Source organism: Cajanus cajan, chromosome 8, assembly GCF_000230855.2.
Source record: "Cajanus cajan strain Asha chromosome 8, NIPB_CcT2T_4, whole genome shotgun sequence".
NCBI lineage: Eukaryota > Viridiplantae > Streptophyta > Magnoliopsida > Fabales > Fabaceae > Cajanus > Cajanus cajan.
In genome coordinates, this window is record NC_138524.1 from 11807512 (window position 1) to 11818835 (window position 11324).

An 11324-nucleotide genomic window follows, 5' to 3' on the forward strand; every position below is an offset into this window, starting at 1 on the left:
ACTAGAATTCTACTTGTCATCCCTTTCAAATTGCACCTCATCATTTTGTTATTGAATTTAGATGATCCCAAGTGATGATTAACTTGGAATTTCTAGTGCACATCCAATACAGAAAGTGATGTCGACTGGACTGTTGTCAAAAAAAGTCTAGATTTCTTTAACTCAAACATTCTACATATATGCTCTTTCATTGTTGTTATCCTAGTTGATGTGAGCTTTATTATTTCTCTAACACTTTTTTCTTCTCAAATTCAATTAGGTTGGTTTATTTAATAAGATTTATTTGGGTAATTTAAAAAAAATTAGGAGCTAAAAAGAAAAAATAAAATATTTCATAAATAAATTAATTTATAAAAAAAATTATAAGCTTTTCCAAAATTTTAATTTTAACTTATAAAAAAATATTTTAATTTTTCCTTTTATAAATGTTTTTGAAAAAATTACCCAAACAAACTTATAATCTAATTGTAACTTGTGTAGTCTTTAGTCCATTTGTGTGGCCTACAAATTTGCTATTCTTTTTAATTCGGATGGGCTCTAATATGAGTTATTAGAGTCTAATATCAAGTTATAATTTTTCATATATGCTCAATTTAGAAAGAGGATGATGTGGTTTAACTATTTGAGTTACCATATATATATTGTCTTTAGAGAGGGGTGATAACGGTACATTTTGTAACACATTTTCTTTTTCGTAATTGATGCAATATTATTAGTTAAAATTAATTTAAAAATTACAAAAATCATAAAAAAAAAACTCACAAAAATAATAGTGAGATGTAAAACTATGTAATATTTAACAATTTTTTTTTGCAAATAATATAAATATATTCAAAATAATGCATTAAAAAAATGCGTGGTTAATATTTCTCTCACTAAGAATGTCTAAACATTTTGTATTCGGTCATCACACTTTGTATACCATTTATAGTTGTTATCCCTGTGGACGTGAGACTTACTTCAACTTAAATTTCCATTCCTCACTGCAAAGATATTAGTTGATACTACAAAACCGTGATTTTCCTTATCCTTGATTGATAGACATAAGTAACTTTTGAGAGTTATAAGTGATGTACGTAAGGAGAGTTTCATAGGGTTAGAGTGATAAAGAGAAATTTATTCTTTGGGTTAATATAACTTACTAACTACTAATATAAAAAAGTACTGGGTAGGAGAATTCTTAGACAAAAGATCTTACATTAGATTGGATAATAATAAAAACTTGAAAGACACTACAACATAAATGGACCATGATCTTTTTTTCAACGATTCAACACAACAAATCACAGTTAAAAGCAAATTATGGTGGACCTACACTAGTATCATTATTTGGAGTCAAGGGTGCACCACTTCTTGTGACCAGGAACCCAGTGTGGGCATTTTGGACTGAAGTAATTAGAAACGGTCTTGGAGTCAAGAAGCTCAACAATTGGAGCATATTTGACACAACGAGGTGTCTTATACTGGTTTATGGAGGCACCCTGGCTAAGAGCAAAGTCCATAACCTTGTCAAATGTTCCACTCTCCACTATCTTGAGTTCCAATGGTCCAATGATCTCTGACACCCTTCCTTGTCGATACACACTGTTGAGAGACCCTTCAATTGCAAAGCAACACTCCTCAAAAACAGAAGCGGGAATTGGGGTCTGAATTTGATCATTCTTATTGTTCATGCTAATTTCCCAGTATAGTACATAGTGGCCAGGGATAGTGGACGTGTCGGTGCAGCTTGTGTATTCGGTGAGTGATGCACCGAATTGTGCCAGATGGTTGGCTCCATTCTTCACAGCGTTTTGTAGCTCAACCTCGTCGGTCTTGTCGGAATCAATGCTCAAAACCACGTTCTTTCGGCACACGAAGTTGAATTGAGGAGCCTTGTTCTTGAATCCTGCCACACGGAGTATGTCACCAACGCGGTACCTATAAAGTCCTGCGTGTGGATCGATCGTGTATCATATATTATAGCATTAGAATTAAGCTAATTAATTTAATCAAACACAATAAAAACTTCATACATAAAAAAAATTGCAATGCTAATTTGTGGGAATATTTTTCTTGAAAAGTGTCGGGAAACAATCTTTAACCAATCAAGACAGTGACGGGCATATAAGTGGAGAGAAAAAAAGTTATTTTTGTCAAAAATTTCACTTTGGAGTGTGTTTGACAAAGGAAAATGTTGCATGGAAAGTATACTGTTACTCTACCCCCATAGAGAAAAAGAAATTTGAGAGAAATAATGAGTAATGATAGAATACACTTTTACTCTAGGTTTGTTTAGAGAAATTTCTTATAAAGTAATTTTAAAAAATATAGGGAGAAAAATTGAAATTATTTTTTTGTTATAAAATTAATTTATGTATATGAGTTAAAAAAATTTTAAAGAAGTTAATAGGAAAATTTTATTTTATTTTTCTTTCTAGTTTTCTCTCTTAAAAATGCTTATGAAACTTTTTTTCAAAAATACTTGTAATATTATATCTCTATTAATATTAATTACTTTTATTTTTATTACATCATATCACATATAAAATCTATAATTGTTTTCTCTCTCTCTGTTAATAGATATATATTTATATCTACTAATTTTTTAAGTGGTAAATATAATGAGTGGTATATGATGCAAGAAAAAAAAAAGTTTAAATATCTTTTTATTCATCTTCTTCAACTTTAACTTTCAATTTCTATAGTTCAAAATATTTCATCTTAGTTATAATAGATATTAGTTAATTTTGTTTTCTTTCAATTTTTATAATCTATTATCATAGAGGCTAAAATGTAAAAATTATAAAATTATATATAGAAACTTAAAAAAATGATATATATATATATAGAGAGATAAAATTAAATATTTTTAATTATACAAACAAAAAGGTTATAAAATTCATAAATCTATTCCAACCAAAATAAAGTTTAAAAGAAAGAAATGAGTGTTTCACATTTCACTCTTCACATAAAACTTTTTCCACAATAAACATTTTCTTAAAATGAAAAACTTTTTTTTTTCCTGAAATTGATGTGAATTGGAACTTTACCTGCATAGGTGGTGACCACAAGCTCATACTCTTGACCCAACTCAACATCCACAAGATCAACCAAACATTCCTTTGTCTTATCAAGCGGCAAGAACTCAAAGTATGCCATGGTGGGAAGGAGCGTGTAAGACACCTGAGTGGGTTGACACAAAGGGTTCAAGTTGAGGCCAAAGTAACACTCAGACGAAGCATACATGGTGCAAACAAGAGGCAAGCCACCGCTATAGTAATCCAACACCGAAATATACTGAGACATGGTCCCAGTAACAATAACATCAACATACTTAGTATTCGGCCACAACCTAGTAATGATCCCCTTCCACCACCCCTTCTTGCACTCACCCTCTACGAAATCCGCAAGCTCGGGGTTGGGTTTAAGAATCTTCATAACAGCCTCTCTAACTGAGGAGTCGGTGATTTCAGGGTCTATGGTCCCATGTCTTATGTCGTGGCACAACCTGAGCCAATGCCTCTCGAGGAACTTGATGGCACGGATGAAACCGGAGGCGAAAACTGCGCCAACGCGAAGAACTTGGTGGTTTAAAAAAAGTCCACATAGCATTTGAGAGTACATGCTTTGGTAAGAGTCTAGGCAGAGAATGGTTTCAATGGGGCTAGTGTAGTTTGTGTAGGGGTCGTGTGAGTGTGTTTTGGTGTTGTTGAAGTGTGAGCTTTTGTAGTAGCTGGTTAGAACTGGACGAGCCAGGAGTCCACCAGGGGTTTTGGATTCGGATTTTATGAACAGAAAGTACATTCCTTTGCCTTTGTCCAAACCAGGAACGAATTGAGACATCACTGGCATCAAGAGGCTGTAGAGCAGTGATCTCCTCTCTAGTTCGTCTTCTATGGTTGGCATCAACTTTCTCTCCCCACCAGAAGTTCCAGAGCTAAATTCAATCAATGGAATATAATGTTATTTCACTCACCCTTCTTAATAATATTTTTTCATCTTTATTTGTTGTCTTACTTGGGACATCTCTTTTATCTCTTCTTATTATTTATTTGGAAAAAACATATTTCAACACTCAAGATATTATAAAAAGATGAAAAATAAGTAATATAAGAATAAAACTTTGATATAATAAAAAGATGGTTCATGTTATTTTTTAAATTAGAATTATTGTTTTATTTTGTTAATATGTAAAAATGTATATTATTAAAATTAAAATAAATATAAATACATATTATTAAAGTAAAATTTTAATTTTTTAATTGAAAAATATAGTGCAAAACATTATATATAATATTGTAGTTTAAGTTTTGTCTTTAATGATCGAAGTGTGTGACAAAAAAAGAGAAAGAAAAGTTAGGAGTGAGTGGTGATAATGGAATGTTTTGTTGATTGAAGTGTCTAAAGATCACTATAAAACTTCTTGTTATATTACATAATTATTCAAATAATATGGATAATTACAAATTTATTTCATACATTTCATTCTCTTAAAATTTTCTTTTCTCTCAATTTTTTTTTCTTTGTCTCTCACCTCCCTATTCTCAAGTTGAACATTATTCAATAAATATTCATCACGAATTTTTATTTTCCCAACAAAAAATATCTGTGGACACATTATATAGTATTTGATAAAATAAAAAAAATAAGTATGCTAGAAGATATAATGAACGTGATAAAGAAAAGAGAAATAAAAAAATAATGGATGTCGATATTTAATTATAATTAATAAGTGTACAAATATCATTCTTGATAGGGTGGGCAAAATGAACTGAACTGAACTGAACTTATAAAAACTATACTGAACTTAAAAGTAGTTCTCATGAACTGAACTAAACTAAATATTAGTTCAGACGAACTGAACTGAACTATTTTTTTGTGTTATTGAACTAACTTAACTATATTATAAAAACTTGAACTGAACTACAATTTAAACTGCACTGAACTATTATGATATTTTGAATTGAACAATTTTGACTCATTGATCTATTAAAATAGGACATATTTGTCAACTTTACTTTATTTTCCATTTTATTTAAATTTTTCAAAGAAAAAATATAAAATTAAGTCAAACAAACTCAGTGAATTTTAACCCTAAAAATAAGTAGTCCAACATAGCTCAATTGATCCGTTAGGTTCGACAAAATAAAATTGATACAATTTTTTTTATCACTTTTTTTTCTTTCTAAAATTTTGGTTATTAGACTATCGAGTTAATCCATTAAAACATAACATGTTAGACACATTTAATTTTTATCCTTTTATAAAAATAGTTCAATTTTTATAATTCAGTTCAGTTTTATAGTTCAATACAGTTAATTTTCCAACAGTTCAGTTCAGTTCAGTTTTTTTAAACAGTTCAGTTCAATTTTTTTAAAAACAGTTCAACTTTTTATAGTACAGTTCAGTTCAGTTCACCACCAGTTCAGTTTTTTTTTGCCCACCTCTAATTCTTGATTTCACATATGCATGCATGTTCCAAAGACAACTTATTTCACATCAACTTTTTTTTTTGCACGTTCCTCTTACACTCCTTAAAAAAAAGCTTCTTTAGCTCTTCTATTGTCTCACGCTACTCTAGCAATATTTTATCTCATGAGATACGATATAAATGAAGGTAAAATAACTTATGCAAAATAAATGTTTTTAAAAAAAAAAAAAAAAAAAAGGGAATGTTCATTGTTCTTTCCTGCACCATATGACTCACATCACGTCATTTTTACAGTTTTTTAGTTAGTTTATACACTTAAATTATATTTCTCCCATATATATATATATATATATTCTTTTAACATCATTATTTTTTTTCTCTTTTAATCCTGTCTCGCGCCCAAAGAGTATTCACCTCTTATGGTGTGAAAAGTACATTTTTCTTAAAATAAAAAAATAATATCATTTATCGAGTACAAGAACCATAAGAATATGCGATCAAAATATTTCGGGAAAATATATTTGTACACTCCGGATGCTACTAGACACCTATAGAGAAAAAGAAAAAAGAGAGAAAAAAAATGTAGATAAAATAAGTGATATCATATCATTAAAAAAAATGAGATCATTGATATAATGTGTCTCAAATGATGAGGCGTCCAAAAAGCATTGTTATTTCTCAGTAAAAAAAAAATGATTACCAAGTGGAGTGTAAGATTTCAATTGTAAGAATGATAATAACAAATTAAATTAAAAATAGAAATGAAAGAAATTGAGGACGAGGAAGAACTTTATGATATAAATAGTATATACTGACCTAGTGAGGAACTCAGAAATAGGTTTGGAACATAGAATGGGGGAGGTATCACCATGAGCTATACGATCAATATCTGGCTTTAAATCCTCGTATGTTACCACAGGCATGATCTTCTTGAAAGTGTCACTGTCTGTGCACCCATCTAAGCCATGGCGTTGAAGGTACTCAACGTGTGCACTAGAAGAAAGGATCTCAGCGAGGACCCTTTTCTGAATTTCACCAGCGTTGCTCGTAACATCCTCAATGTATTTCAGTGCTTTCTTATTCTTTTGCTCAATGATGCTGCTAGTATTAGGAGCCTCAGGCATGGCTATAGATATAAATAGATATGGTATATGTAGCTACTTAGTGTTAAATATTAATAATAAGAACTATATAGTAAAAAGGTGTTGATGGGAAATGGGGAATAGAACTGGAATTGAAGCAACAATGTGGTGGAGAGCTGACTTGGGAATTTGGACTTAACAAGGACGAGTGGGTTGGAAAACAAATCCAAGTGAAAGGACATATATATAGGGAGCAAGGGAACGTGGTTAGAACTTTAAAACCACTTCAGAGTTGAGTCCAATGAAAACAAAATAAAATGAAACAGTAAACTTAAAAATGACATATCCAAGAAGGTTCGTGGAAGGGTAGGCCTAGGTTTAATGTTTTATTAACACTAGTACACAAAGGGTGTTTTACGTCGTGTATTTTGGGCCTTTTACGTCGGAAAAGGGTCCGACGTTAATACGGGAGTCGTAAATTTACGTCGCCTCTGGAAGACGACGTAAATTTACGTCGGTAATTTTTCCAGACCGACGTAAAAAGAGGCAAATTCATGCCCCAAATTTACGTCGGACATGGAGTTGTCCGACGTAAATTTACGTCGGGCCTTGCAATGACCGACGTAAATTTACGTCGGACAACGCCATGTCCGACGTAAATTTACGTCGGTCATTGCAAGGCCCGACGTAAATTGTGGCAGTTTTTTTTTTAAAAACGTTTGTAAATTGATATACCCAACACCTGCATATAAATATAATCCAGAATACCAAATCTAAACCAGGCAGTCCAGAATAGAAATTCAAATTGTATTTCAAAATTGAATGACAAAAGGAAAATAATATATAAATCTTAAAAAACATAAATTATGACAATGTAAATCCTATTATCCTAAAAAAGCTATAAAACATGTTTGTCAATGCTATCTAAATAACTAACTATCAAACTACAAACATAATATCTAACTAACTAAACTTAGAAAAAAAGTTGCTCATTGTTCTCTTATCTTGAGCATCTCATCTTCGGGCAATGGAGATGGATCTTGAAAGACCTGAAAGGGTAATTTAAGTGTCATTAATATGCAATGTTAATTATTCTAAAGGTAAATATAGTTAAATAATTTTTGATATGAATTACCTGCGCCCAAGAATCAATAATACCCGCAGAAACTATGGCTTTCATCCAATACATGATGTAATAGCCACATTCAAACGAGTCTTTTTGCTTATTACACTAAAATGAGAAACAAATAACTATTAATTCCAAAGTCAATAAATTTAAATATTATTGACTGTATGAATTAATTTGCTAACCTTAGGATATATGAAATGCAATGACTTTGATGATCTGGCTCTTCCACTTAATATATTAGCTCCAGACACGATTCTAATTAATTGAAATAAAAATAAATGTTAGCCAATATATATAATTACAGTGTTAAAACATAATGAAAAAATTTAGTTACCCATGTAATTGGCTTTTAATTTCCTGGCTTGGTTTTCGATGAAGTGAACAAAACCACACCACGGTATATTCCTTAGGAATGATTACCATTAACTGCCAATGAGACCTACATTGTATGACAAACAAATCAGTTAAAAAATTATCATGATTAAAAAATCAATTAAAAAACTAACCCGTCAATGTATGGAGCCATGTATATATGTCTTCTTGAGTCACTCATCCATGTTTGCATATATTGTTGGATCTGGACCTGAGTGTTTCCTGATTTTTGGATGGATTGAGGCTCAAAAAATCCATATACTTCTGCTTGTGCTTGCTCCACACTCAATTTGTTCATGTACCTAACACAAATAATTATTATAAGTTAAATGTAATTATTGTAAATTTAGACTCATAAAAGCAAATATGACTTACATGGCCCACAACTGTATGACAGATATATTTAACATGGAGTTTCCCCCAACAATCTCTAATGCATCAGACAGAGATATGTATAGTGGAACATCAGAGCTATCAACTCCAAAAACTCTAATGTCCCACTGCAATTGAATTGGTTGCTTCTTTAATCGTGGTAATTTGATTAGAAGCTTAGATATGGGATCATCCTCAGCTTCTGCGATATTAGCATCATGAACATGAGGTTCTCTCATGACCTCCTTACCACGATCGATAAAATCCTAAAGAAATAATCAAAATTAGTTAAACAATAATAGAATTATAAGAATCTAAAAGAGCAATAATATAATTACCTTTGCCCGTGCTGAAAGCGGCATGACCAAACATTTTGGCCAAGCTAAGAATGTGTCGGTTGCCTGCCCCACTAGTTGAACCTCTGTATTGGGCAAAGGCACTGGAGCAGCAGCATCTTGAACTTGGTCAACCACAACCCGTGTCCAGTCTGGCTGTAGAGGGACACCATGGATGGTTGAGCCACCCTCAAATACTCGGCCAATAGCCACTAACCGTGGGGGGTCATCCTCAACATATAACTCGCACTGGTTTGGTACATCAGTGTTTCTCTCAGTTGACTTCTTTTGCGTCTTTCCGAACACAATGTTAATGTTCTTCACCCGTTGATATACTTCTTCACCATTGCGCGGTGTCGAGGCAATTTCATCCTCTTGACTTCCATTGAATGCTTTCTTCAATCTACGGTATGGATGACTACGAACAAGAAACTTACGATGCCTAGTGTACGCAGTCTTTTGCCCATGTTTCAATTGGGTATAACTTGTGTTTTCTTCACATATAGGACATGCATAATGACCCTTCACACTATACCCACTCAGGTTACCATATGCTGGAAAATCATTTATTGTGCAAAATAACATTGCACGCATGGTAAATTTTTCTTCACGATATGCATCAAACACCTCCACTCCTGTGTCCCATAACATTTTCAAGTCATCAATCAATGGACTAAGATACACATCTATGTCATTTCCTGGTTGTCGGGGACTTGATATCATCATAGACAACATAATATATTTTCTCTTCATGCATAGCCAAGGAGGCAAATTATAAATGACCAACAAAACTGGCCATGAACTGTGTTTACTACTTAAGTTCCCATAAGGATTCATGCCATCTGTAGCTAAACCAATTCTCAAGTTTCTTGACTCTGCACCAAATTCTGGAAATGTTTCATCAATCCTCTTCCATTGCAGAGAATCAGCTGGATGTCGAAGAAAGTTGTCACATTTTCTACCATTTTCATGCCATGTGAGGTTTTTTGCATCTTCTTTAATGGCAAACAATCTTTTAAACCTAGGTATTATTGGCAAATACCATAAGACCTTAGCAGGGGGACCCTCTATTTCTTCCTCACCATTACTTCCATCAGTTTTCTTTTTGAACCGCGAAAATCCACATGTGGGACACACTTTCAGTGTAGCAAAATCATTTGTATATAATATGCAATCATTAGGGCACGCGTGTATCTTCTTATACTCCAAACCCATTGGACATAGTATCTTTTTTGCCTCATAGTTGCGATTAGGTAACGTGTTATCTTCTGGAAGCATCTCCTTCAATAACTCCAACAATTCTGTGAAACTTTTATCAGTCCAACCATTTCTTGCTTTTAAACTAAACAATTTTAAAGTTGCTGATAATCTTGTAAACATACTGCATCCTGGGTATAATGGTTGCTCAAAATCAGACTTTAAGGTATCATACACATGTGCTCTTTCAAAATTTTCTTCACCAACATCACGTATCATCTCTTCTAAGTTATCGTTCATCCCTTCAAAATTTTCAGTTGTTGACACTGTTGGAATGTCTAATATTTCTCCGTGCCATGTCCATACTGTATAACTCTTCACAATACCATATATAAACAGGTGATCACGTATTTCTCCAACTTCTTGACGTATCTGATTCAAACATCGAACACATGGACAATAATATGCCCCTTTGATGAGTTTCCCATTTTCTCTTGCAAATTGTAAGAACTCTTCAACTCCATTTCTGTACTCTTGACTAATGCGACTTGCATTCATCCAACTTCGATTCATTATCTATATATTAACACAAATTAACTATTGACTCAGTTATTCATAATTTTTTTAACCTAAACTACAACCCTAAAAAATCTATGGTAAACTAAAGGTCAATTACGTTCCAGATCAACAAATTACAACAAAAAAAATTCCAGCAGAACGGGCCGTTCTCCATGCAGAACGACCCGTACTGCTTGCAGAACGGCCCGTTCTGCAAGGAGAACGACCCGTTCTGCAAGGAGAACGGCCCGTTCTGCAAGGAGAACGGCCCGTTCTCCTTGCAGAACGGGCCGTTCCAGAGGAACAACTAGCAAAAAAAAAACAAATAAATTACGGGGACAACAAACTAACCTCAAACGACCAACGTGCTGACACTTACAAACTTGGATACGTTGAATGTAGCCGTAAACGCAGTGGGAGACTCAAGTAATTCAGAGGATTTCGTATAAACTGTGAGCGCGGGAATGAAAATGGGACTTTGGGGGTAATATTGGAGAACTATTACGTCGGACACGGCTTCACCGACGTAAATTTACGTCGGCCTTGGTGGACTCCGACGTAAATTTACGTCGGAATAGAGGTACCCGACGTAAATTGCCTAATTTACGTCGGTCTACGAGAGGTCCGACGTAAATTAGTCTCCACTTATTTACGAAACTGCCACCGCGTTTTTACAACGTCGGTGTTTGTGGTTTGCGACGTAAATTGGGTGACGTAAATACCCTTTTTTGCACTAGTGTAACTAATCATCAAACTAAACTTCATTTGGTTATCATTAATCAAAAGTTAAGAGAATGTTTGGCCATATATTTAAGAAATTTATAAATTAATTTTACCAAACACACTTTAAATTATCTACTTGAATA

General features: G+C 33.0%; 2 protein-coding genes across 3 annotated transcripts; both read right to left on the reverse strand.

Annotated features, from left to right (window-relative positions):
- Positions 1–1092: 1092 nt before the first annotated feature.
- LOC109812770 (indole-3-acetic acid-amido synthetase GH3.6) lies at positions 1093–6725 on the reverse strand. The gene is made up of 3 exons (XM_020376816.3): positions 6230–6725; positions 3033–3919; positions 1093–1930 (listed from the first exon to the last, which is right to left on the reverse strand). Exons 1-3 carry the CDS (start codon positions 6535–6537, stop codon positions 1326–1328), a joined length of 1800 nt encoding a protein of 599 aa, XP_020232405.1. The 5' UTR covers positions 6538–6725; the 3' UTR covers positions 1093–1325.
- Positions 6726–7189: 464 nt separating this feature from the next.
- Positions 7190–10689, reverse strand: LOC145950937 (uncharacterized). 2 transcript variants are annotated; one of them, XR_014428761.1, is made up of 3 exons: positions 8707–10689; positions 7631–8634; positions 7190–7544 (listed from the first exon to the last, which is right to left on the reverse strand). XR_014428761.1 is itself a non-coding variant. In XM_083062890.1 (2 exons), the coding sequence occupies exons 1-2, from the start codon at positions 10471–10473 to the stop codon at positions 8368–8370; spliced, it is 2034 nt and encodes a 677-aa protein (XP_082919016.1). In that variant the 5' UTR covers positions 10474–10689; the 3' UTR covers positions 7190–8367. The 2 variants fall into 2 exon arrangements, 1 of the variants encoding a protein (XP_082919016.1); XM_083062890.1 differs by having other exon boundaries at positions 7190–8634.
- Positions 10690–11324: the final 635 nt, after the last annotated feature.

Coding starts and splice junctions, on each gene's coding strand:
- LOC109812770 (XM_020376816.3), bottom strand. CDS start 6,537: ATGCCTGAGGCTCCTAATACTAGCAGCATCATTGAGCAAAAGAATAAG. Junction 3,920..6,229: donor ATTTCTGAGTTCCTCACTAG/GTCAGTATATAC, acceptor GATTGAATTTAG/CTCTGGAACTTCTGGTGGGG. Junction 1,931..3,032: donor TGTGGTCACCACCTATGCAG/GTAAAGTTCCAA, acceptor ATCCACACGCAG/GACTTTATAGGTACCGCGTT.
- LOC145950937 (XM_083062890.1), bottom strand. CDS start 10,473: ATGAATCGAAGTTGGATGAATGCAAGTCGCATTAGTCAAGAGTACAGA. Junction 8,635..8,706: donor CGCTTTCAGCACGGGCAAAG/GTAATTATATTA, acceptor TTATTTCTTTAG/GATTTTATCGATCGTGGTAA.